Source organism: Erpetoichthys calabaricus, chromosome 14 (genome assembly GCF_900747795.2).
Source record: "Erpetoichthys calabaricus chromosome 14, fErpCal1.3, whole genome shotgun sequence".
Lineage (NCBI taxonomy): Eukaryota > Metazoa > Chordata > Cladistia > Polypteriformes > Polypteridae > Erpetoichthys > Erpetoichthys calabaricus.
In genome coordinates, this window is record NC_041407.2 from 26,532,086 (window position 1) to 26,559,504 (window position 27,419).

Below are 27,419 nucleotides of genomic sequence, written 5' to 3' on the forward strand. Positions count from 1 at the left end.
AGTGAACGGCGGAATGTTATAATAAAAGGTGCAGCAATAAATGTACAATACAAACTCTCTCTTGTCCCTTCATTAAACCCGAAACAGATACGACACATAAAAGACTAAAAGATTAAACTGAAGTTGATTAATGGAAGTGATCTTGTCTGGTTGGAATTGTCCTACGCTAAACATCACACAGATGAATGGTTGTTCGCTCTTTCCCCAAACGACAAACAAACAGTCTCACCGTGCTCTCCTCAGCGTGTCTTCTGATCCTGAACCCCCGGAGTTTGCGTGGTGATGGTGAAGCAGTTGAATAAGCGGCAAGTGTAACATATCCGTATCGGCGTCTTCCTTTGGTCTCCAGTGAAGTGTCCGGGTTGTAACTGATCCACCATTTCTTTTCGTCCTCTTGTTTATTTAGCAATAGCCTGGATGGAGTTGATGTGATTGACAGGGGCGATTACGGTACCTCGAGGGGTCACGTACGGTGGCTCTACAACGTTCTCCTTCCCCCTTTGTTTACAGGGGAAAACATTTAAACAGACACACAATAGACAATATATACGGGACAACGCTATAAAAGACGCAACTCGGCACAAAACACATTAAGACGTCCCCTTTCATGTAGCACCGCTACAGAGTGACAGATAGTTAGTCAATTAGAGACAGTGGACGATTAGGGGGGCCAGAATTGAGAGTAAGTACCTCAGGTTTATGTTCCATGAGCCAGTTTCTACAGCACAGTTGTCCCTGTGACTACATGGGGGCATTGGGATCCTCACGTAGACACGGGCGAAGTGCCCCCCATAGCCTCACCAACACCTCTTCCAGCAGAAGCCCAAGCTTTTCCTAGATGCTGTTCCATCCACGTACTGGCCACGCTAAAACAAGCTTTGCTTCAGGTGGATGACCTCTTCTAAAGTGCAAGTGCTATGGCTGCTGTATTTTAGGGATCTTCAGATATTGACTTTGTGTTATTTTGGACAAGTGAATAGGATGGATGTTCTAACCTGTAACTTAACCTTTGAAATGCCCAGGATTTGTACCTCAAGTGAAGGTGTGCTGATCTGAGCCTGAACCATTTCAGGTGGTAAAGTTGCTCAGTTTAGTAATCCAGTGGCAGAGCTGAGAGAGAACTTTATCTGGCCTAAGAGCAATGGCTGCACAAGGAGATAATTAGCCAAAGAGTCACCTCAAACCAAAGAAAGTGCTTACAGATTTTATTATTGCACTAGCTACGCTTACTTGTCTAAGACAGGAAATAGAATAAACTTAAAAATACTTGATATATCTTGCCTTACCTGTCCCTTCAGTGTTGTTTGTACGCCTTTCTTCTGTTATCCTTGTGGGTGTCAACCTCTCTTACCTGGTGATTCCCCTCTCAGTCATGTAACTCATAAAGTTTGCTTTTCCGGCTCCATCATTTTGAAGTGCGTTGATTGCCTCCTGTCCACATTTTGACTACCATCAATGGTAGACAGGATCCCATTACCTGCTGTGAAAACCCTGTTTATATTTTTGCAGATACTTCCCATCTTTTAATGGCGACTTGTTGTGCCTCGTTATTATTGCTCGGCAAGTTATTTACTTTGTACTTTGTAAAAATAAAAAATTGTCACAATCAGGAATTGAACTTCACAATTCTAGCATATCACATCCCCACCATTCAGCCACCTGATCCAAACTGACCAATCAGATTGCTCAAAGACTACACACACACACACACACACACACGGAGACAGTGACTTTTTATTATATAGTGAATACACCGATCAGCCCCAACATTAAAAACACTAACAGGTGAAGTGAATAACGTTGATTATCTCATTACAATGCCCCCTGTCAATGGGGTGGGATATGTGTAAGGATCTCTGCAACTTTGACAATTGCCAAACTGTGATGGCTAGACGACTCTAGTCAGAGGATCTCCACAATGGCAGGTCTTGTGGGGTGTTCCCAGTTATTACGTACCTAAAGTGGTCCAAGGAAGGACAACTGGTCAACCAGCAACAGGGTCATGGACACCCAAGGCTCATTGATGCATGTAGGGGGTGAAGGCTAGCCTGTCTGGGCAGATCCCATAGAAGAGCTACTGTAACACAGTTTGCTGAAAACTGTAAAGCTGGCCATGAGAGAAAGGTGTAACAACACACAGTGCCTCACGGCCTGCTGCATAGCCGCAGGACGGTCAGAATGTCCATGTTAACTCCTGCCCAATACTGAAAGTGCCAAGAATGGGCATGTCAGCATCAGAACTGGAAGAAGGTGGCCTGGTCTGATGGATCACATTTTCTTTTAGATCGTGTGGATGGCCAGGTTTGTGTGCTTGATTTAACTGGAGAACAAATGGCAACAGGATGCACTATGTGAAGAAGGCAAGCCAGTGAGAAGCAGTGTGATGCTCCTGGCAGCATTTTGCTAGGATACGTTGGTTCCTGGTATTTATGTGGATGTTACTTTCAACATGTACAACCTACCTCAAGATTACTGCAGACCACATACACTCCTTCATGGCACTGGTATTTCCTGGTGGCAGTGGCCTCTTTCAGCAGGATAACGCACTTTGCTACACTGCAAAAATTGTTCAGGAATAATTTGAAGAACATGGCAAAGAGTTCAAGGTGTTGACTTTGCCTTCCAAATTCCCCAGACCATAATCGGATTGAGCAACTGTGCTGGAAAAACAAGTCTGATCCATGGAGGCCCCACCTTGCGGTTTAAAGGACTTTAAAGATCTACTGCTAACGTCTCAGTGCCAGATGCCACACAATGCCTTTGTGGATCTTGTGGCATCCATGCCTTTAATCCAGAGTTGTTTTGGTGGCACAAAACGGGCCTTCACAATTTTAGACAGCCAGTTTTAATGTTGTGGCTGATCAGTGTATTTCTTAAGCACCATGAAGCATCCTGGGTTGAAATATGGCATCATGTTGTCCGTGTGGAGCTTGCATGTTCAAATTTATTATTATTATTATTATCTCTGTGAACCTTCATCTGGGTAATTGGGGTTGACTGGGAGGTTTCCAAATTGGCCCCATTGCAGGTGTGGGTGTGTGCGATGAACTGTTGCCCTGTCCAGCCACCATTTGGAGCAACAGGAGTTAAAATGCATGTATTTTTGGTTGATGTCTTTACCTCCTGCTTTACTGCAGGAGTCCGGAGAAGACTTAGTGACTTGCAGTAAAGGCTTGCATTTCATTCATTCCAAACAGATGCGGCACGGTCCATGATCTCATGTAGCACGGAGCATGAACTGTTAACAGAAGGCCCACGCCTTCACGGGGGTCCCAGACTGCATATTTGGGACATTAAACTTCAGTCCCAGGACGACGGCTCCAGACTCTGAGCTCATCCCAAACGTGCGCCTTAGACCCCCAGGATTTGAGTCATTGCCACGTGCGCAGCCCGCCGTCACACTTGAGGCAATTAAAGCTTGCGAAACCTCAGAGACTTCAGCGTTTTCAGTTGGTGCTTCTCATTTATGTTAATGGCGCTATATGAATGAGATCGCAGCTGCCTGACTGCTTGTCTGTGCTGTGTAGACGGGATGGGATGTGACAGGGCGGAGCGAAGCGGGTGACTCGCCCGGTCAAGTGCCTCATTAGCGAGTAGTTCAGTGCAGATGGGGGAACAGGCGGACGGGGAATTTGGGACGCCGGTCCTCGGGGACTTCGATGACCCACTGCGGTCGGGCCGGCGGTGTGTCGTAACCCTGAGCGCCCGTGAGATGAACGTCCAGCGCTCGGGCTATCAGTCTCGGGAGGTCATGCAGCTCGTTGACTGCATTGGGTGCCAGGTTACTGGCCACGAACTGTCGGTCTATTTCTACCCGTTCGGCAAAAGCTGGCCGCAAGCCGGGACGGCACGACAGAGACTGGTACTCAGGTTCAAAGCTGAGAACGACGAGATGGCACGACGCTGGGCATGGATGGTGAGAGAGCGAAGCAGACATGAGCTGCCGGCGCAGGACGGTCAGTATATCGGGGATCTGGCTGGGCTCTGATTCTGGGTGAGATATGGAAGCAGCGCGACGTCCACGTCGGTGTTTGCTACACGCAGGATGGCGTGACTGCACGTCGGCCCCTTTGGATTCGGTTTATAACCCGATCCTGGGTTGGGCTCCGAAATTCCGAACTTAATGGAGCCATCCGTACGGCTTCGTGAACAGCTTTGTTCACCTGTTTCAACTACGGACGCAAAACTGCATTTCGTATCCAGGTCAACTAAACAAACAGGAAAGTTCAAAAACCCTCTTCTTCTTCCCCAAATTCCGTCTCTGCACCTACTGTCGGTCGGGGACACAAGCGCCGCAGCGTAAGACCGGTATCTCGAACGCCGATCTCGTCCCAAAGACTCAGTCTGTCACTCAGACTTCCAAGATTTGCGATCAGTATCCGAACTTTCAGTAGAAATTTTAAATATTTATATCAAATATGAAGAATCCTTTGCTGGATACACAAAGCCGATTGATTTTTTTTAATACCGAAAACCACCATTACGCTTTGATTTTGATGATCAATAAGTGTTCAAACACTAAACCCCCTTTGCATGACCGCGGAGCCTCGGGCTCATTTTTTAAAGCTGCGGCTCACCCGTCCATACCGGCTCAGGTATCACCGGTTTAGCCGGTCTGTCCTGTCTGTCAGTAGCGTACATGTCGCTTGTCGCTGGATCTGGACAGTCAATCTCGGGTGCCACTACCGAGGCGATTTCCCGAAATAACAGTGGACTCCGCTTAGTTATTCATCCATCCCTTTTCAGAAAACGCTTTATTCAGAGTAGATGTAGTGATCCGGACCCAACGGCATTGGTTAGAATCTGCTCTGGACAGGTTGCCAGGCTGTCGCAGCTCATACACGTATCGCGGGCTGAGAATTACCCGAACGAATGCACGAACCAAAGCTGTGAGTTTGTGTAAAAACTGGAACATTTCATGAAAAAAACATTGCAAAAATGAAACGCAACCGGGGTTGATCACCGAATCAAACATGCACTAGAACTCGGCTGATGATATGCGCACATGACTTCTTACCTGCAGTCATTCTTAGGACTTGCACGCTTGATGAGCGGTACACGCCTCCTATACACGTCACCAGTCCTAGCCACACCCCTTCACTCACAGTGCTGCCAATGCTAAGTTATTTGCTGAACAGTTTGGAAGGATTTTGTTAACAAAAGTCATTGATACAGAAATCACACTCAATATTTCTGATAAATCCAGAAAAGCACGGTCAGAGCATGCGCTACTACTCTGCCTATACAGTATATTAAAACATCCGTACTAAACTTAAACTTGATTAAATCGAAATGTATACCTATAACTGATTCATTTATTGACACTTGTTTGCAAGCTAAGTGCGTACCTAAATCTGTTCCTTAATATCTGTCATTAAACGACCAAAGCACGCTACATCGACATTTTTCTTTTATAAGTTTCCATGAGCTGCTTCATTCCTGGTTCATCCAGAAAGAGGCAGTTACTTCCTGGAAAAACTCTCTTTGTTATGTGTGTTTTTAATACCAGCGCTTTACGAGCGTTACCATTGATTACAATGGAACAAGTGTTTAACTGAAAATGCTCGAAATCTGCTGCATGCAGGAAATTTCAAAACACTTCGCTGGTAAAACGTGGAGGTGTGAATAGTTTCATTGGAAATTGACACATAACTTTATAAGCGGGTTTGGAGCGTTCGGGTAAAAACGTTTAGGTGTTAATGGACTCTAATTGAAGCTTCGAGGGCAGCCTCCCCGCCTTTATAATGGTGCGTCCCGCGATCCCCTTGGAAACCGACAAGCGAGAGCGGGCGCGGTTATGAGGATCAACAGACCGCCCCCTAAATCTCTTCTTACGGATCCACGTTGTGCAACTCGGTCGTTTTTGTCTGACGGGAAACCAGCCGTGCTCTTCTCATACGTCTTTTTAAAGAATTTAATGACGAAATTGACGAATTGCAAATCATACTGAGTGAGCTGTTAGCACTTTCAGTTCAATTTATTCTTACTCAGTGCTGGCCGGTGGATGTGTGCAAAAACAAACATCTACAGTACGCAATACATTTGTTGTAAACGGAAAAAAAAACATTCTTTGGAAATCAAATAGTGTAATTTGAAACATAAGGGTCATTCTCAGTTTATGATTACATTGAGCATACTAGTGAAATCCAAGAAGGGGACAGGAAAAGAAGAAGCGCCAGCTGAGACACACTCTGTTTCTGGAGAAATGTCATTAAGTCCAGGACCATCTGTCCTTGTACCCGTGTCTGCTTGACTTCCTCATTTATCCTGTCTCATGGATCCAGGATCTTTGGTTGTTAAATGCAGGTTTGCATGAGGTTTCAAAATGTGCCAGTGAGGTTAATTGGCAGTTCTGAACTGGCTGTGTGAGGGCAAATTAGTATGTGAATGGGCACTGCCATAGAATGGCACCTGGAGCACGGTTGGTTCCTGACCATTGCTCATTGGAAAGTGTTTGTCAGCTTATACACTCTTAAAAATAAAGGTGCTAGGGTGGTCCTCCAGAGAAATGTTATAAGGGAACAATTTTTGGTTCCCAAAAGACCCATCCACATGAAGGTTCCGGAAAGAACCTTTATTTATTTAGATAAATGGCTCCATACAATAAAAAAAAAAACAGATTTGTGAAATACCAACAAGTTGTGATTTTTGAAAGGACTCTTGCTGCATAAGTCCAGTAAGGCAGGCTATGTCCAAATTGTCTTAATCTGGTAAGTGTCCTGCAGCGTACCATACTTTGAAGATTTTTTTTGTACATATTAGGAAATTTTTCAAAGCACAAAGAACCAATTTCATATGCAAAGAGCCCATTCCAGAATGAAATGATGGTTTGTCAAGCAAGGGTTCTACGAGGAACCACACAACCCAGTAAAGAACCATAAAGTGTCATTAAAGAACCAATGTTTTTAAGAATGTGGATTCATTATTGTTATCCATCTTCCACAACCACTTCACCCCTAGCGGGGTTGTGGTAGAGCTGGAGTCCATCTCAACAAGCTTCAGGTTTGAGGCAGGAACCATCCCTGGACAGGGTACCATTCCAAAGTGTACAGATATTCTTACTTGCATGTACTAATCAACATGAAACATGCTGCCACACTCTGGTGCCATGACCAGTGAGTAGAACTACCTTACCTCGAAACACCCTTACCTTAAATGACCACTCTGCTTCAAAACTCCGATCTGGATTAAGCAGATTCAAGGTGAAGCGCATATTTGTTGTCCAGTTTACAGAGAACAATAGGACACTCTAGACGAGAACAGGCCATTCAGCCCAACAAAGCTCGCCAGTCCTATCCACTTATTTCTTCCAAAAAAACATCAAGTCGAGTTTTGAAAGTCCCCAAAGTCTTACTGTCTACCACACTACTTGGTAGCTTATTCCAAGTGTGTATCATTTTTTGTGTAAAGAAAAACTTCCTAATGTTTGTGCAAAATTTACCCTTAACAAGTTTCCAACTGTGTCCCCATGTTCTTGATGAACTCATTTTAAAACAACAGTCTCGATCCACTGGACTAATTCCCTTCATAATTTTAAACACTTCAGTCATGTCACCTCTTAATCGTCTTTTGCTTAAACTGTAAAGGCTCAGCTCTTTTAATCTTTCCTCATAATTCAACCCCTGTAGCCCTGGAATCAGCCTAGTTGCTCTTCTCTGGACCTTTTCCAGTGCTGCTATGTCCTTTTTGTAGCCTGGAGAGCAAAACTGCATACAGTACTTAAGATGAGGCCTCACCAGTGCATTATAAAGGTTGAGCAGAACCTCCTTGGACTTGTACTGCACACACCGTGCTATATAACCTGACATTCTGTTAGCCTTCTTAATGGCTTCTGAACACTACCTGGATGTCGATAGCTTAGAGTCCACTATGACTCCTAAATCCTTCACATAAGGTGTACTCTCAATTTTCTGACCACCCATTGTGTATTCAAACCTAACATTTTTACTTCCTATGTGTAATACTTTACATTTACTGACATTAAATTTCATCTGCCACAAATCTGCCCAAGCTTGTATGCTATCCAAGTCCTTCTGTAATGATATAATGGTTTCCAAATTATCTGCTAATCCACCTTTCTTGGTATCATCTGCAAACTTAACCAGCTCGTTCCTTATATTCCTATCTAAATCATTTATTTATATATATATTTATATATATATATATATATATATATATATATATATATATTTTATATATATATATAATATATTAAAAATAGCAGTGGCCCTAGTACTGACCCCTGTGGAACACCACTCTTAACATCGGCCAGTTCTGATGAGGGTCCTCGCACCATCACCCTCTGCTTCCTGTGTCTGAGCCAATTCTGCACCTATCTAAAAATATCACCCTGAACTCCCACTTCTTTTAATTTGATGCCCAGCCTCTCATATGGCACCTTATCAAAGAGTACTGTGAAACTCTGACTTAGATGGATGACCAACATGGTAGGCTCAAAAGAGAAATTAAAAAATGAAAAGGGGAGACTGGCCAGTCTTTGTGATTGCTTTGCATGTAAATTGTTTTTTTTTCTCCAGTCAATTAACCTTTTATATATAGCTCCTTTCCTTGATTAACATCATTCCAGTGTGCTCTACGCTACAGAGCTGTAGTACAATTTCCCCCATTTAATTCAGGTTATGGCCAGGTTGGAGCCGACTTCAGCATTGTCAGGCCTGAGGAAGGAGAACCTGCCTTGAATTTATACTAAATTCTCTGAGCCCCTTAATCCACTTCTGATTCCTGACAGTGAGAAGACCATCACAGGGCTGTGGTACAATTACTTACATTCGCTTTTAAAGGCCGGATAAGTGGCTCCCATAAATCAATGTTGCATTACTTGACTATTTCAGCTATTTTCAGTGACAGGCTTTACTTACTAGTCATGTAGTGTGGCACACACAGCAACTCCAACAAGTCTGAAAACCTCCTCTCCTGACAGAATCAAACTGGTCATATAGGTGGGCTCTGTGTCCATAAGAGAGTTGACAGTTCAATCCATATAATGCAGGCATGAGGAATAATGTATGCAATTGTTTTGCACCTCAAAAACATACAACTGAATGGGGGGAAAAAAAAGAGAATGAGGTTGTGGTTGAACTCTCCATACCTGGAAAACATTCCAGGCTTCATCAGGTAGCATGTTATTGGCTGTCAGAATGCAGTGAGCATGCAATAGTTTGGAAATGTCAAACTGTACTGGAAAGTCATCATGTAGATACAAAATTTGACATCCCCTGCAATAGCAAGTCATGTAATCTGACAGCTTCAGGTGATGAGATCAGCAACATCAGTCATCAAGTTTGACATACCCACTGACTAGAGGTCATGTAATATGACACCGGCTTTAATGTCACGTCACACTACTTGCCTTCTTTCAGTGATTTTCAGTCATACATTTCATTTACATGATCTTAGCAAGCAGAAGCAGTCATGTAGTTTGGTGTCTCCTGCAATTCAATTTGACAAAATGCCGCATTCACTTTCTATTGGGCAGACAGTAAATACAAGAATCCATCCATCCATCCATTTTCCAACCCGCTGAATCCGAACACAGGGTCACGGGGGTCTGCTGGAGCCAATCCCAGCCAACACAGGGCACAAGGCAGGGAACCAATCCTGGGCAGGGTGCCAACCCACCGCAGAAATACAAGAATTAATGCTGTAAATTCCACATGAACTAACTACAAATTCAGAGCTCCAAATCAGACAATTTGAAGAAAATTAGCTACCTGAGTTGTGACATAAGCCTGCCCTTTCATCTTAATCAATTGTATAAAATAAAAATATACAGGTGCTGGTCATAAAATTAGAATATCATGACAAAGTTGATTGATTTCAGTAATTCCATTCAAAAAGTGAAACTTGTAGATTAGATTCATTCATTACACACAGACTGATGTATTTCAAATGTTTATTTCTTTTAATGTTGATGATTATAACTGACAACTAATGAAAGTCCCAAATTCTGTATCTCGGAAAATTAGAATATCAATTAAGACCAATGCAAAAAAAGGATTTTTAGAAATGTTGGCCAACTGAAAGGTATGAACATGAAAAGTATGAGCATGTACAGCACTCAATATTTAGTTGGGGCTCCTTTGGCCTGGATTACTGCAGGAATGCGGCGTGGCATGGAGTCGATCAGTCTGTGGCACTGCTCAGGTGTTATGAGAGTCCATGTTGCTCTGATAGTGGCCTTCAGCTCTTCTGAATTGTTGGGTCTGGCGTATTGCATCTTCCTCTTCACAATACCCCATAGATTTTCTCTGGGGTTAAGGTCAGGCGAGTTTGCTGGCCAATCAAGAACAGGGATACCATGGTCCTTAAACCAGGTACTGGTAGCTTTGGCACTGTGTGCAGGTTGGAAAATGAAATCTGCATCTCCATAAAGTCCGTCAGCAGCAGGAAGCATGAAGTGCTCTAAAAGTTCTTGGTAGATGGCTGCGTTGACCTTGGACCTCAGAAAACACAATGGACCAACACCAGCAGATGACAGGGCACCCGAAACCATCACTGACTTTGGAAACTTTACACTGGACCTCACGCAATGTGGATTCTGTGCCTCTCCAGACTCTGGGACCTTGATTTCCAAAGGAAATGCAAAATTTACTTTCATCAGAGAACATAACTTTGGACCACTCAGCAGCAGTCCAGTCCTTTTTGTCTTTAGCCCAGGCGAGACGCTTCGGACTCTGTCTCTTGTTCAACTGAACATACTGAATTTGGGACTTTCATTAGTTGTCAGTTATAATCATCAACATTAAAAGAAATAAACATTTGAAATACATCAGTCTGTGTGTAATGAATGAATCTAATATACAAGTTTCACTTTTTGAATGGAATTACTGAAATAAATCAACTTTGTCATGATATTCTAATTTTATGACCAGCACCTGTATAACCTGGTCATGGTCAGACAGAAATGCAAGTTTTGTGGCCGAATTACATTTGGAGTTAAGTAATACTCCTTTAATACATTTAGTTTGCTCTTTTTTTGTTTTTTGTAGATAGTAAGAAATCAACAGCCGTGTAACATTTTTCTGTTAAGTTCGATTGGAAATTCATGTGAAAGCACTTAAGTGGGAAGGTGAAGCAGCACAAGTTAGTGCTCTGAAAATGCAGAGCGCACATGAATGCAGCAATAAGAGGGCCCATCTCAGTAAGTCAGTCCTCACCACTTTTTACAGAGGGACCATAGAAAGCGTGCTAACCAGCAGCAGCTCTCTGTGGCAGGACAGCTGCAGCGCTTCGGACTGAAAAGCACTGAGGAAAGTGGTGAGGGCTGCGGAGAGGATCATTGGAGCCCCGTTGCCAAATGTACAAGATTTGGCAAAACAACGCTGTCTGGCCAGAGCTGTGCGGATTTCTAGAGACCCTACTTATCCTGCCTCTGAACTCTTTTCCCTCATGCCCTCAAGCAGAAGGTACCACAGCCTGAAATGTAGAACTACCAGGTTTAAAAATAGTTTTTTTCCTACTGCCGTTCGTCTTTTAAATGAAGCATTTTAGTATTTTATTGTAGGCTGATTTTAACTATGTGTTTTTTATTAATGTCTTGTGCATCGTATTTTCGTTCTGCAGCACATCTTGGATGTTCTGCTAAATGACAAATAAAATTGAATTGAATTGAAATAAGTGAATTTCTGTCTAGCTGATTGTATTAGCTGTTAGGTCTTGAAACCTAACTCATTTCTGTTTTGTTCTGAGCACCTCAATTAATTCTATGACCTTATTCTGTTAGACTTGTTCCCATACAGTCCCCCAGACTGATGTTTACTCGCCTATGGTAACCTTATTTGTAAGTCACTTTGGATAAAAGCATTTGCTATGCAAATAAATGAAAATGTCAGTTGTAGGCGTGCATGGACTCTGTGTGCGGGAGAGCTGATTACCAATGAAGTCCAACGCATGTAATGCAGCTGTAGAAGTGTACATTTTGGACCTCGCAAATAGAAGAGAGACTCATCTGACTTATGTCTCCTGTTTTATGTATCACAAAAGAAGGGAAAAAAAAAAACAAGTTAGGCAATGTATGGTGTAACATTCAGGTGTGTTCGATGACTAAGTGATATCAAAGCTGGAGCGTTTCACATTTTTTATTTACATCACCCAAGAGTCAGATATTACATTATTGTCTATTAAATAGTTTTGTAACAATGAGTCATATTCAAAAGTAATAGCGATAACAGAATGCAGTTTCAAGCAGACAATAAATACGTGCTTTTTAACAGCACTTTACAGTGGAGTTAAAAGCAGAACACAAATAAGCGTGTGGTGGCTCAATGGCTTTCATACGCAGCAGACTGCAATTCAAGTGACTTGATAATGGCATCGATTTAATGTAAGTGGTAAAGGATCTGTGACTAACTGTTGTTCAATTTTCTTAAACATAACACTTTTTAAAAGTATACCCAATAGAGTATTATCCAGTAATTAGCAACTGCAAAATCTCTATTAATACAAAATCAACAATACTAGCACAAAATAAGTATCAGTGCTACCCTATGACAGGAGGAAAGGAACTGAAATATGTTCCCCATCTAGCAATTAATACTTGTTAAAACACAGAAATCCATTAAGTACATAAATAAGTAAGAACTTGAAAAGAAACTAATTTACTGTATTGTATAACAGGAGTATAAATGGTACACGATGGGCAAGAAGATCAGAGGCTTGCCGCAATTCTCTATGTACAGTGCATCCGGAAAGTATTCACAGTGTATCACTTTTTCCACATTTTGTTATGTTACAGCCTTATTCCAAAATGGATTAAATTAATTTTTTTCCTCAGAATTCTACACACAACACCCCATAATGACAATGTGAAAAAAGTTTACTTGAGATTTTTGCAAATTTGTTAAAAATAAAAAAACTGAGAAATCCCATGTACATAAGTATTCACAGCCTTTGCTCAATACTTTGTCGATGCCCCTTTGGCAGCAATTACAGCCTCAAGTCTTTTTGAATATGAAGCCACAAGCTTGGCACACCTATCCTTGGCCAGTTTCACCCATTCCTCTTTGCAGCACCTCTCAAGCTCCATCAGGTTGGATGGGAAGCGTCGGTGCACAACCATTTTAAGATCTCTCCAGAGATGTTCAATCGGATTCAAGTCTGGGCTCTGGCTGGGCCACTCAAGGACATTCACAGAGTTGTCCTGAAGCCACTCCTTTGATATCTTGGCCAGAGAATTTTCTTTCTCATGGTCTGAGAGTCCTTCAGGTGAATTTTGGCAAACTCCAGGTGGGCTGCCATGTGCCTTTTACTAAGGAGTGGCTTCCGTCTGGCCACTCTACCATACAGGCCTGATTGGTGAATTGCTGCAGAGATGGTTGTCCTTCTGGAAGGTTCTCCTCTCTCCACAGAGGACCTCTGACAGAGTGACCATCGGGTTCTTGGTCACCTCCCTGACTAAGGCCCTTCTCCCCCAATCGCTCAGTTTAGATGGCCGGCCAGCTCTAGGAAGAGTCCTGGTGGTTTCGAACTTCTTTCCCTTACGGATGATGGAGGTCACTGTGCTCATTGGGACCTTCAAAGCAGCAGAAATTTTTCTGTAACCTTTCCCAGATTTGTGCCTCGAGACAATCCTGTCTCGGAGGTCTACAGACAATTCCTTTGACTTCATGCTTGGTTTGTGCTGTGACATGAACTGTCAACTGTGGGACCTTATATAGACAGGTGTGTGCCTTTCCAAATCATGTCCAGTCAACTGAATTTACCACAGGTGGACTCCAATTAAGCTGCAGAAACATCTTAAGGATGATCAGGGGAAACCGGATGCACCTGAGCTCAATTTTGAGCTTCATGGCAAAGGCTGTGAATACTTATGTACATGTGCTTTCTCAATTTTTTATTTTTAATATATTTGCAACAATCTCAAGTAAACTTTTTTCACATTGTCATTATGGGGTGTGTTGTGTAGAATTCTAAGGAAAAAATGAATTTGATCCATTTTGGAATAAGGCTGTAACATAACAAAATGTGGAAAAAGTGATACGCTGTGAATACCTTTCCGGATGCACTGTATATCTGGGCCTTGAAGATCAGGGGCTTGAGCCACTGAAGACCCCCACCCACCGACGCCACTATCCATTTTTGTCCAGTAGGACGGCCGCGCCTTCCCCGTGTTATTAACTTATTCAAACACCGTTTACCTGCATATTGAAATTGTCGGTTCTTTACAATAATAATCTGCACATATTAGTTTAGTGATCACATAATTGCTTTTTCCTTCCATTTATTTCCAGTGAAGTTACTTTTTTGGCCTCTTTTAGTTTACTTACCTAAAGCAGCAGGAGACGGCGCTGCGGGGTAAGCGGTTTGTCCACGCGCGCTCTGCCCGCCACTTCACTCACTTGCATTGGACATCCGAGCAGCTCTCAGAACATATGCAATATATACAACGAAAATATGCAAAATACACAAGTTCAAGCAACCGCGCTCAAGGTAAACGTTAAACTATACATGAATTCCTGGTCGAAATCGTACAGAACGTTTCTCCGTTTTAAAATGGACTGGTCAACATGGGGGCAAGTTGTTTTATGCATGCGGACAGATTGAAAGTTCCGCGACTGGTTCGCGCCTTATGAGTATGACACCTAACTGTGTGTACCAGTAAATCAACGGGGCAGCGGCGCGCGCGCAGGAAGCGCGCTATTGGCTATCAGAAACTCGCGATACTTTGGAAACATGAAACTGGGCTGGCCAGCCGTCGAGCCTTTTTCACACTTCTGCATTTTAGTGATGGGAACTCCGGCTCTTTTCAAAGCTTCGGCTCTTTTGGATCGGCTCCCTTTAAAGAGCCGGCTCTTACGGCTCCCGAATGGCTCTTCGTTTAGTATCATTTGGATGCTTATATTTTAGCCTAATTAAGCAATTATGAATGGTTTGTGTATAAGCAATTTCTTATTCATTGTTTTCAGACATTACGTATTGTTATGCATTTTTTCATTACAATAAATACACAGTTACTATTGTTTAACATTTTAATAAAAGCTTTAAATGAACAACTTAACACAAAACCACAGCAAACAAATTAAATAAAGGCCAAACTCAACAACAACAACACCACACTATGACTCTTTGAATAAAAGTTTTTAGGCCAGGTTGGCATTCAGAAATGCCAGATGCCTCAGCTTAGATGGGCTGATGCGATTTCTCCTCTCCGTGATTATTTGTCCTGTTTTTGAGAAGTCTTTCTGAGGGGACCGATGTAGCGACAATGCAAAGTCTTCCTACCATTACCTTAACCAGGCATGGGTAGACTGCAGCCTTGGCCTTCCACCAGCTCAGTGGGTCTTCAGCTCTTTGGATGAGGGGCTCCTCAAGATAGGACCTCAACTCCAGCATAGCATCAGCTGTGGGATTTCTACTTGCAGTGTCTCCTGTTGCTCTTTCGTCAAAGAGCCTCCACACAGCAGAAGCTTGTGGTTCCTGTGAACACGGCCCTACTCCAATTTCTTCCTCTTGGCCCTCTGATGGAGGAGCAGACAGGCTGCTAGGGTTGCATCTTGCTGCTGCTGCACTTATTTTTTGAAATGCCTCATCCACAGCTCTGTTGTCATTAAATGCTACCTTTTTTCCAGAGCAGTGGTTTCTGAAAGCACAGTGTTGTAATCCATCCTCGGATATATAGTTATGGAATAATTGTTTGGGACAAAGTTTTTTCTGCTAGGGAGAACATACATGGGGTTTAATGCCTGTACAAAAGTTGTAAATCCTCTGTCCTCCACAATGGAAAATGGTTGAAAGTCGCCAGCTATCATTTTAGCCAGCTCCTCATCGACACTTATTTGTTTGTTTGGCGTCATTTGTTTTGGAATAAATGTGCTTATTTTGGTTTGAACTGAAGACCGTGTTATACCTGCAGTTTTCGGTAAGACAGTGGATGCTGCAGCAGAAGTACTTGGCTCTTTTCCAGGGTCAGTGGATGGCAGGAGAGAGGGCACGCTCTCCTCCAGTTGCACGGATGAGTGGGTGGTTCTTATATGTCTGTGCAGGTTTGTTGTTGACCCTGCTCTAACGGATATTTTCATATTACAAATTCTGCACTTAGCTTTGCAGTCTCCAATATCACTGAAATGCAGCCAGATGCTGCTTCTTTTTCGGCTTTCACTCATTTCTTCACTCTTCTTTTTTTCTTCACGATGCGCTTGCATTTAAATCTGGCTCCTCGTCTGTCGCAGCGACAGGTACACAGAGCGACAGTGTCGCTCTTTGTACCTGGCCTGTACCAACACTCGCTATCTTCGGAGCGTCTGCCCCCCTTCCTTCTTTCACATAATGGTACGATCCTAGTCCGATGTGTTGTTCTTGAACGAGCCGGCATTATGAGCCAATGTTCTGTGTGCCCATATAAGTAAAGTCCCGCCCCTGCCGAATGGATTTTCAGCAGAGCTGAGAAGGAGCGGCTGAAGCTTCGGCTCTGCTCGACGGGCATCAGCTCCTCTCGTTCGCTTCAAAGCATCGGCTCTTAGAGCCGGCTCGTTCGCGAACGACACATCACTACCATGAAAGTCATCATGTTTTTCTGTATGACAAAAGATTTGTATATTTATATTTTCAGTAGTTTTAATGTGAACTCTTATGCTGTAACAATACATTTCCAAAGTCAAAATAAATCATTCCCTGTAGATATTTAATTGAAGAAGAAAAACTCCAAAGTTAGTGTTTGTTTTAAGTATTCAAGCCCTACACCTTAATATTTTGTTGAGAAGCCTTTTGCTGCAACAACACCTTTCATTCTTTTGGGGTAAGCAGGTCCCAGTTTTGCACATTACTCAGGAGTGATTTCTTCCTCATTCTTCTCTCTAAAGTGGTGGGATGATGCCCCTGAACAGCAGTTTTCAAACCGTGCCACAGAAGTTAAGTTCAGGGCTTTGACTTGGCCATTCCAAAATATTCATCTTTCTGTTTCTGAGCCATTCCAGTGTCACTTTGGCCCTATGCTGAGGGCTGTTGTCATGCTGAAAGATTAATCTTCTCCCAAGCCGTAGGTTCACAGCAGACTGGAACAAATTCATGCACATCTTAACTGGGACTTCTCATGCTTTGTAGCAAATGCCATACTTGCTTTTATATGGATCTTCTTAAGGCATGACTTCGTTCTTGCTCCCCTACCATAGAAGCCTGTTTTATGGAGAGCTCTTGAATTTGTGGACCCCTGTGCCATCACAGAGCATTGCAGACTTCAATGAGTGACGGTTGGATTTTTAGTTGCCTCTCCTACCAGTCAATGTCTTGCTCTTGATGTTTAGTTTTGAGGTATGGCCTGTTCTAGTAAGAGTCTGGGTGCCGTGATGAACCTTCAACTTTCTGATGATGGATCCAACAGTGCTTAATGGGACATTCAGACTCTTTGATAATTTTGTGTAGCCATTTCCTGCCTTGTGCATTTCAATTACTTTGTTTCTCACATCAGCAGAAGGCTCCATTGTCTTCATTTTTGCAGTGATTGTCAAACAAAGACTATGGCCCTTACAAAGGAGGCTTTTTATATCCACAGAGATGTAAAGGACTCACAAGTAGTACCTCATTATGTTTAATTATGACTGTCACCATACCTTTGTGTTGTTTGTGATGAATTTGTTACTTGTGTAAATCTGGAGCTTCCAAAGTACAGGGTGGGAAGTATTCATCAAAAGTAGGAAATCAATCCTATCCAGTTCAGAAATCTCAGAGTGATGCACATTTGGTCTTACTCTTAGGATTAACACTAATAGTATTTTATCAGTTTCTCCTAACTTAGGAAACTTCTCCTAACTTCACCAGAATTTAGGAGCGCTTGTGAGGTACTGTGACACGTTAGGGGCTGCCAGAAGATGGCGTTCAGACAGAGATCAGCAGGCACATCCCAGGAAAGGCAGAATGTTTTGAAAATGTTGGTGAACAATGATCTTCTAGAAAGTATACTGATTGGACAGAGATTGATTAAATTGTTGTATGTCACGTGATCGCTCCATCTACATCTTGAAAGCCAGGTGCTGTCACCCAAAATAACAGCTTTGGTAACATTACTCTTTTTTGGCCAAAGGGAAAATGTAGCTTTGCAGTGGCCATGGTTTGGGTGTGTCACAACTGAGTATTTATTGAATTTGAACGTCATTTCAATGCATGCACAGATTTATACTTTTCTCATTCACTCTACGTGAGGTAATGTTAAAGCATGCTGCCTTTAATGTAAATGGCTTGTTTTCCTGGAGTTGTTGTTGGCACACACATCAAGACCACAGGCCCAAGTGCAGATGACCACATGTAAGACAATAGTCGTGTCACAGTACCAACACACAGGTGGTCATGGACGCCCAGAAGAGATATTCTACCCTGAAAATAGACGCAGCTAAATGGGTGATTCACAGCGGAATATCACATGGGTATGGGTATTCCATGAACCCCTGAAATATTCGTGTTAGTCTTCACAAAGCATGAAGGTTCAAGAAGACTGTTGTAAACTTCTGCAGTATCAGATAAACAGAACCTTGCAGAAGATAAGGGGGACTCACAGGGTTGGGCATGACACACGATTCTAGAAGACAACAGGGAACACAAATGATCAGAAGGACTTGAAGTTAGGCAGGCCACATCAACTGAACCCAGGGGTTCACCCCCTAATGAGATATGAGGGGTCAAAATTACTTCTTTTGGAAAAAATGGTGCTCAGTAAAATAGGGGAATGAAGTGACATTTTCTGCTATTTCGAGGTTGCTGATCATTAATATGATAGTGTTTTAGATAGTAGATTCTTTACCAATGGTCCTAGGCCTCTAAGAGCTACTCCCAGAAGGTTACAAATGACAAATTTCAAACAGAAGCATGCAAGGTATCGTTTTAGACTAATTCCAAGATCAGGGATTATAAATATGATGTTATATTTGATCATCTGCTGGAGCTGTAGCCCTCCATGGACCTCTAGAAGAGGGCATGTTCTCCCCTGTGTCTGTGTGAATTTGCTCTGGGTGCTCCTGTTTCCATTCCACTGTCCAAAGACATGCAGGTTAGGTGAATTGGCCCATGTGTGTGTGTTCACCCTGTGATGGACTGGCGCCCTTTCCATTACCTTTAATGACCTCTTGGGCACAGCCATCAGCAGTGTATCTGTTTGCGGAGAGAGTGTCGACCTCATCGAGAGGTTTACTTACCTCGGCAGTGACATTCATGTCTCTGGTGACCATTCTTATGAAGCCAGTAGAGAAATTGGAAGAGGATGGGGGGTCATGAGGTCGCTGGAAAGGGGTGTGTGGCCCTCCCAATATCTTTGCAAAAGGACAAAAGTCCAAGTCTTTAGAGTCCTGGTGCTTCCTGTCTTGCTAGATGGTTGCGAGACCTGGACGCTATCCAGTGACCTGAGACGAAGACTGGACTCCTTGGAAAATCCTTGGGTATTGCTGGTTTGACTTTGTGTTGCTCATGGCATCCCGAACACATTACCTGCATTGTGAGGGAGCATCAGTTATGGCACTACAGCCATGTGGCGCAATTCCTGAGGGTGATCCGGCTCACAGGAACCTCATTGTTGGGGACCTGAGTGGCTGGACCAGGCCAAGGGGTTGCCCATATAACACCTGGCTGCAACAGATAGGAGGTCATTTCCGGAGGTTGGGTTTGCCTATGGGGTTGCCAACCAGAATCCCAAGCTTTTTCGTCGTGTGGTGGGTGTGGCAATGCACTGTACCAGTGCATGTTCCCCAACTTGACTTGACTTCCTTACTTGTGCCCAGTGTTTGCTGGGATAGGACTCCAGCGACCCCCTACATGACCCTCATCTAGTTTAAATGGGTTAGAAAATGATATAACAATTTTAATTACAATTAAGAATATTTCGACTTGAAACATTTTCATTGAAGCACACATTTTAATATTTCAAACATTTAACACGACTGTCCTTGTTTCTTATGAACTGTACTTCTACTTCATGATGTCAGCTGTTACATTTCTTATGGACACCCTGCATTAGGGCAGCTTATGCTAATTGAGACTTTTTATTATCATGTTTGCAGTGAAGCCTTGCATTAGTATCGGTAAAACTACCAAAGCATCATCATAATTTCAAAGTAAACTAAAAGGTCTTCATGAGTGCCATTTTGTGGTTTGGCTTCTCATCAAATTGTGACATCTCTCACTGCCAAACATGGCCTCCTAGTCCTAGCTGGGCGTGTGTGTAGGATGCTTCCTAACTACTTCTCATTTCCTGCTCGGACTTTGGATTGTATTGAATTTTGGCACATATAATTGTCCATATCGTTCCCTATAATGTTTACAGAGAAGTTCTATGAAAGTGTTTATTTATTAGACTTTTAGGAGTAGTTCTAAGACGCCTGATGAATGAAGGCCCTGATCAGCCATTGTTCCATCTGGGTGGTGTCGGATAAAATGGCACCCGAATAGTGTTTAGGTTTTTATTTTTTAAGTTGTAATGTCCGACTGCACAAAACATCTTGCTGGTCAGAGGAGCTAAAGCCAATGGTCAGGTACACAGCTAAAACTAGACTTCTGCCATTCCAGTATATTTTTTCCATCTATATCTATGCACATAAATTTATATAATCTGTATTTTGTGTGGCAGCATGGTGGCACAGTGGTAGCACTGCTTCCTTGCAGTAAGGAGTCCAGGGTTCATGTCTTAGGTCCCCACTTTTTGAAGTTTGCATGTTCTCATTGTGTGTATATGTTTTTCCTCTGGGTGCTCCCACTGTCCAAAGACATGCAAGTTTAGCCCTTGTGTTAGTGTGGTGCAGTGGTCAAGGATTTGTACTTCAAACCCTGAGGTTGTGGGTTCAAATCCCACTACTGACACTGTGCGACCATGAATGAGCAAGTCACTTGATCTGCCTGCATTCTAATTGGAAAACTAAAAGAAATGAAGCCAATTGTATCATGAATGTTGTAAGCCGCCTTGGATAAAGGCATCAGCCAGATAAGTAAATGTGTGTTTGTCTGCCCTGTGATGGACTGGCACCCTGTCCACCTTGTGCCCTATGCTAGCTTGGATAGGCTCCAGCAGACCCCTGTGACCCTGTTCAGGACTAAGTGGGTTACACAATGACTGAGTGACTGTATTTTGTGTACGGCGTGGCATTCACCTAACATTTTTAGGCACATTTAATTCAAGTCTGACTGTGTTAATTGTTGATTATCCTACACATGTAAAAATTTTTCTGTCCTCTACATGTGCCAGTAATGACTCTGGAAAACTTTCAAAATGAGCTGAACTAGACATCATTAAGACTGTTCTGTGCCTCATTGATTCTGCATCTTTCGACGGTGGTCGTCTGCACCTCATTTGTGTTTCCGAACGTCTTTTTTTTCTTTTTAATAGATAGATAGATACTTTATTAATTCCCAAGGGGAAATTCACAATGCCTCTGCCTTTCATTATGTACGGTGCTACTAATGAGATGAGCAAGATGTGGTAGTGCCAATTTCATTTTAAAGTAATGAGACTAAAAAAGAGCCTGAGCTGTAAACTGCACTAAGCAGATGGAGAGGAAAGCTGAAGACCTTTTTTCTTATCGAAGAGCCTGACATGTTAATAACATGAAGTGTGGAGGAAACGGACACCAGTGAAAATGAGATGCAGTTTTGGAAAATGTACCCAAGCTACTGATTAGATTAGATAAACTTTTTTTAATCTCAAGAGGACATTTAAAAGAATTTAGCTGCAGCAACATAAAGAAAGATATAAACACACAGGGCAAATAATACAATCAACCAATAGCTGAAGGAGTGAATGAATGTTGCGCAGAAATAGCTAAATAATTTGCGATTCTTTATTGTAAGAGTGTAACTTCCTGCATGAAGTGGGGGCCTACAACTGAGAATTGTTTGGATCTAGAATGCCAAAACTGGGAGGGAACTCCAAAATACTCAAATGTCTTATGTAATTAGACATCATGACTAGTCGAAAGGTATGTAATATTGTGGGAGTTTTCTATCGTACACGCACTGGCCACTTTATTAGGTTCACCTGTTCAACTGCTTGTTAACAAAAATATCTAATCAGCCAATCACTTGACAGCAACTCAATGCATTTCGGCCTGTAGACATTGCCAAGATGACCTGCTGAAGTTCAAACCAAACATCAGAACAGGAAAGAAAGGGTATTGAAGTGACTTTGAACGTGGCCTGGTTGTTGGTGCCAGATAAGGCAGCTCTGAGTGTTTCAGAAACTGCTCATCTACTAGGATTTTCACGCACAACCATTTTTAAGGTTTACAGAAAATGGTCCGAAAAAGGGAAAATGTCCAGTGAGCAGCAGTTCTTTGGGATAAAATGCCTTGCTGATGCCAGAGGTCAGAGGAGAATGGCCAGACTGGTTTGAGCTGATAAAAAGGCAACAGTAACTCAAATGACCACTTGTTACAACTGAGGTATGAAGAAGAGCATCTCTGAACGCACATGTCGAACCTTGAAGCGGATGGGCTACAGCAGCAGGAGACCACACCGGAACCACCCCTGTCAACTAAGAATGGGCAACTGAGGCTGTAATTTGCACAGGCTCACCAAAATTGGACAACAAAAGATTGGAAAAACGTTGTCTGGTCTGATGAGTCTCAATTTCTGCTGCGACATTCGGATGGTAAAATCAGAATTTGGTGTCAACATGAAAGCATGGATCCATCCTGCCTTGTATTAACAGTTCAGGCTGGTGGTGATGGTGTAATGGTGTGGGGGATATTTTCTTGGCACAATTTGGCCCCTTAGTACAAACTGGGTATTGTTTAAATGCCACAGCCTACCTCAGTATTATTGCTGACCATGTTCATCCCTTTATGACCGCAGTGTACACATCTTCTGATTGCTACTTCAAATCATCTCAAACTGGTTTCTTAAACATGCTAATGAGTTTACTGGACTCAAATGGCCTTCAGTCATTGGATCTCAATCCAATTGAGCACCTTTGGGATGTGGTGGAATAGGAGATTCACATCATGAGTGCACAGCCGACAAATCTGCAGCAACTGTATGGTGCTATCATGTTAATATGGACCACAATCCCTGAGGAATTTTTCTAGTACCTTGTTGAATCTATGCCATGAAGAATATAACAGTTCTGAAGGCAAAAGGGGGCCTAACCCGATACTAGCAAGGTGTACTTAATAAAGTGGCCAGTGAGTGTATAATCCACAGTTCAAGTCGGCCAGTTGTACTCTGACAACATCCCCAAAACAGGCATTTTTGACAAAATATTCAACAGACTCTAGCTGCGGACCTCCAGAGCTCCACTCCATTGAGGGGTTTGTCACTTTATATTAAACATCAGTGATGGTTACACTATGATTAAGATTATGGTTGGACAAGTAAACCAAGTAACAAAAACCTGCAATGCACTTGGCTGGCTAGTGGAGCTACTGAATCGCTGGGCACATCTCAAAATATTGTTAAATAAACCATCTCCAAAAATCACTTCTCTTGAACAAAAACTGAATTGTGACCAACGGTTAAACCTCCCCTAATCTGCACATCAAGAGTGATACACATAGGTGGGAGTCTTCTCAATGTGATGGGCACAATGTGGGCACTGGAGACAAACTATAATATTCTGTCCTTCCTTTCCTTTGATCCCTAGCTGGTTCTTGGTTTAGGTCATTTCCTAAGCCCGTATGCTGCTGTTGGTGCCAATGGTTGGCGGTCCACAGCTACTGTTCTGGCACCATCAAGGGTGATTTGTTGATTCTTTGTCTTCTTCAACCTGTTTGGTCCACGTTTTCTTTGGTGCTATTCGCTGGAATCTCCACTGCATGGGTTGCTTTCACCAGAGGAGTGTTTGGAGTAACCAGCTGTTTTCCATTCTACAAACGTGGCTGAACCATCATAATTGTCATTTCTGAATCTGCTCCTCAACTGTTGGCCAGGGTTCACATCTGCGTTGAATATCCTCATTTCAAAGGCGGTCTTGAAGCGAGAATCTGGCATAGGCAGTGCATTTAGAAGACCTCCAATTTGGTAAGATCTGATTTGAGTTGTGTTCAAGTTTCCACTCCATAGAGGAGAATCAGTAGGAATAGGGTCCAGAAGGACGCAGCTTGATTTTGCTGAAAATGTTGGTTTGCTTCCACAGGAACCACTTGACAGAAGCGAATGCAGCAGTTGCGTGACCAATTTGGGTGTGGACCTCTGCTGTGGATGCTACTTTCTTCTTATGTAGCAAGCCCATGTAGTTGAATTCTGGGTGCCATTCATTTGAAGGATAGCTGGCAATCCGTTCGTTGTCAGCACTTTTGTCTTGTCTGTGTTCAGAGTTTTTCATATTGTGTAGTAAAAGGTCTAAATCCAGCAAACGTGCAATTCAAGGTAAACTAAATGGATGGGGCAGTAATTCGCAACATCAAATAGCAACGTGAAATTCACCCGAAATGTCTACTGCCCAATTGTCCGGAAGCACATCACCATAGACCCTCAGTAGAGCTTGACCTGCCATCTTCTATAGTGTCCCCTAGAGAAAACATGTCCTTCCTGTAGTATGCAAAGTAGCACATCATTTTCATGTTATCTTCTTGTTATGAGATAAATAGCCATTCAGACCAAAGATGGGTTGGCACAAAGCACTTAGCTACCTCAAATGTTGCAGTACACAAACATGGCTCTTCTTGACAGTCCATGATGATTTTTCTCCGGAAAAATTTTAGACACCTGACCAGAAGCTGCAAGTCATGGAAAAGGTTATTGCTGAAGGGAAAAATATCATGTTTTTTTTTCTCTCTTTGTAGAATATCCAATACAGCCTTTATGAATGCAAACAAATCACCGAAGTTAGCACTCTTGTTACAGCGAACAGCACAACCTGCCTGCTGGTGAACATTAGGTTGTTCAAACAATCCAAAGATGTTGCGTAATCCTGGAGAGGTTTACAGACTGTCTTAGATTGATAAAGTGTCTTCAGAATGTCTTCAGCCCCCTTTAACTTTTGTGTTGCAGCTTTGTACTAAAATCATTCACATTCATTTTTTTCCCTAATCAAAAAAATCTTAATACCTCTGAATGACAAAGTAAAAACCAGATTTTGTAGATTTTTGAAAATGCATTTAAAATAGACCTGACATATTACATTGACCCTTTATTCAGAACTTATTTGAAACCCCTTTGGCAGTGATTCCAGCCTGGAGTCTCCTTGGGTCTGATGCAACATGATTTTCTGCCATTCCTCTGCAGATCCTCTTGAGTTCTGTTAGGTTGGGTGATGACTCCAAAGATGTCCAGTTGGGTTCAAGTCCAACTGAACATGAAAATGACCCACATAAAGTTACTAGCATGATCCTCCAAGATTTTAATGAAAATTTTAAAATTCTCAATGGCACTGATAAGTAGAGCCCATCAAATTCTTTCAGGGGAAATGCACTTAAGACTGAAACCAGGATGCACTTCTTTTATCAAAGAGTTGTTCCAGATTACTACAAACTACTGAGATATGGAGTTGAAGCAGAAACCTTAACAACCTTTAAGAAGTATCAGAAGGAGATATTAGGACAACTGAGCTATTAGCAAAACAAACAAGCCTGATGAACTGAATGCTCTTCTCTCGTTTAACAAATGTCTTATGTTTTAAATTCTCTGTTGTGAACTCAGGATTCTTTTGAAGCCCACTACCCCTTAAGCAAGAAAAGATTGGATGACAATGACTGCCCACTAATCAGGTGCTTTGTGTTTGTCAACAGGCTGCCGTTATGGACTTCTGCCACAGCCCTGCCGGGCACTGGTACTGGTGAACCCTCAAGGTGGCAGTGGACAAGCATTGAGCATCTTCCACAACCAGGTGAAGAAAATGCTGATGGAGGCAGACATTCAGTACACCCTGCTGGTCACTGGTAGGTGAACAAACCTGGGGGTCAACTAAACATGTCGGCAGATTAGCAGGCATTCATATATTCTTTGTTTTCAGACAAGCAGAACCACGCTAGGGACCTCATGAGAACAGCTGAACTGTCCCAATGGGATATTGTAGTGATCCTTTCGGGCGATGGCCTCATCTTTGAGGTGAGTTTCTATATCAGCTGATGCCTCAGGATTTTACTATATGCCATTAAACTAAAACTTCTTCAATAATTGTGTCTGCAGGTGATCAATGGGCTGATGGAGAGAGCAGATTGGCGTGATGCAATCCAGAAGCCACTGGCCATCCTTCCAGGAGGTTCTGGGAATGCACTGGCTTCATCTATTAACAACTATAGCAGGTATTTAGTCTCTGAGCTGGGTGGTGTGGTCTGGAGGGCACTGATGTTCCTCTGAATGCCTGTTTTCATTCTCTCCAAGGTTCCCTCCTGTGACTGGTAACAACCTCCTGCTAAACTGCACCTTCCTCCTGTGCAAGGGCCTGATCTCCCCAATGGATCTAATGTCAGTGACCACAGTATCTGGCCACCGCCTCTTCTCCTTCCTCAGCGTGTCCTGGGGCTTTGTGTCAGATGTAGACATAGAGAGTGAGCGGCTCCGTCTCATTGGTGGAGCCCGCTTTACACTGGGTACGTTATGGCGCCTAGCATCCCTCAGGGTTTATCGGGGTAAGGTTGCCTACCTCCCCTTAGAAGCAAAGATAGACAGCAGCCCCAACTCACAGCAATTTACCACTGGTACAAATGGGCCAAAGGACACTCTGCTAGTGCCACTGGATCAACCTGTGCCTAGCCACTGGACATTGGTAGAGGAGGAGGAGCTGGTGCTGGTGCTTGGCGTTTGCCAAACGCATCTTGGGGAGGACTTCATATGTGCACCAGCCGCTTTGCTCAGTGACGGTATTATCCACCTGATAGTGGTAAAAGCAGGCATCTCTCGGTCTGCCCTTCTGAGTCTCTTTTTGGCAATGGAGAAGGGTACCCATTTGCAGGTCCAGAACCCACATGTGTTGTACATTCAAACTCGAGCCTTCCGCCTGGTGCCTCACTCAACAAAGGGCTATATGACTGTGGACGGGGAGCGAGTGGAGTGCGGCCCAATCCAGGCACAGGTCCACCATCAGCTTGGCCGGGTCATTTCAGGGTAGAGTCACCAACATATCGTTACTTGAATACACCACAGAAAATGGACGGTTAACCAAGGACTACATGGAAAAACGGCTCCTTAACTAGGAGACACACTGAGGTCAGATCTTCAATGCCTGCCACTGGTATGATTGTTAGCTTACAATGGAACTCAAGTGGATTGAGGAATAGGGAGAACCTAGATTCTAGTTACATAGAGGAGACTGGCTACCGGCCACCTGCCACCATGGCCAGTGTTGACCGGAAAGCAGTTTAGGGTGAATGGTGATGAAAGGGTGGTCCTGGGAAATGCAAATCTAGCACCTTCCAAACAGTTTGATCTTGTCAAGGAACAATGCACCAATAAACCATATACCTTAAGCGCTGCATTTTATTTGTCTCACTCTTCATTGTCACTTTTGTCCAGGCTTGCATTACCCTATAACAGGATATATAGTGTGGTTCTCA

General features: G+C 43.0%; 1 protein-coding gene across 1 annotated transcript; it reads left to right on the forward strand.

The window, feature by feature from the left end:
- The first annotated feature begins 3,443 nt into the window (after positions 1 to 3,443).
- On the forward strand, positions 3,444 to 27,332 carry LOC114664764 (sphingosine kinase 1). Its single transcript, XM_028819013.2, has 5 exons — positions 3,444 to 3,956; positions 25,653 to 25,802; positions 25,877 to 25,971; positions 26,053 to 26,168; positions 26,248 to 27,332. Exons 1-5 carry the CDS (start codon positions 3,608 to 3,610, stop codon positions 26,972 to 26,974), a joined length of 1,437 nt encoding a protein of 478 aa, XP_028674846.1. The 5' UTR covers positions 3,444 to 3,607; the 3' UTR covers positions 26,975 to 27,332.
- Positions 27,333 to 27,419: the final 87 nt, after the last annotated feature.

Coding starts and splice junctions, on each gene's coding strand:
- LOC114664764 (XM_028819013.2), top strand. CDS start 3,608: ATGGGGGAACAGGCGGACGGGGAATTTGGGACGCCGGTCCTCGGGGAC. Junction 25,803..25,876: donor GTACACCCTGCTGGTCACTG/GTAGGTGAACAA, acceptor CTTTGTTTTCAG/ACAAGCAGAACCACGCTAGG. Junction 26,169..26,247: donor TCTATTAACAACTATAGCAG/GTATTTAGTCTC, acceptor ATTCTCTCCAAG/GTTCCCTCCTGTGACTGGTA.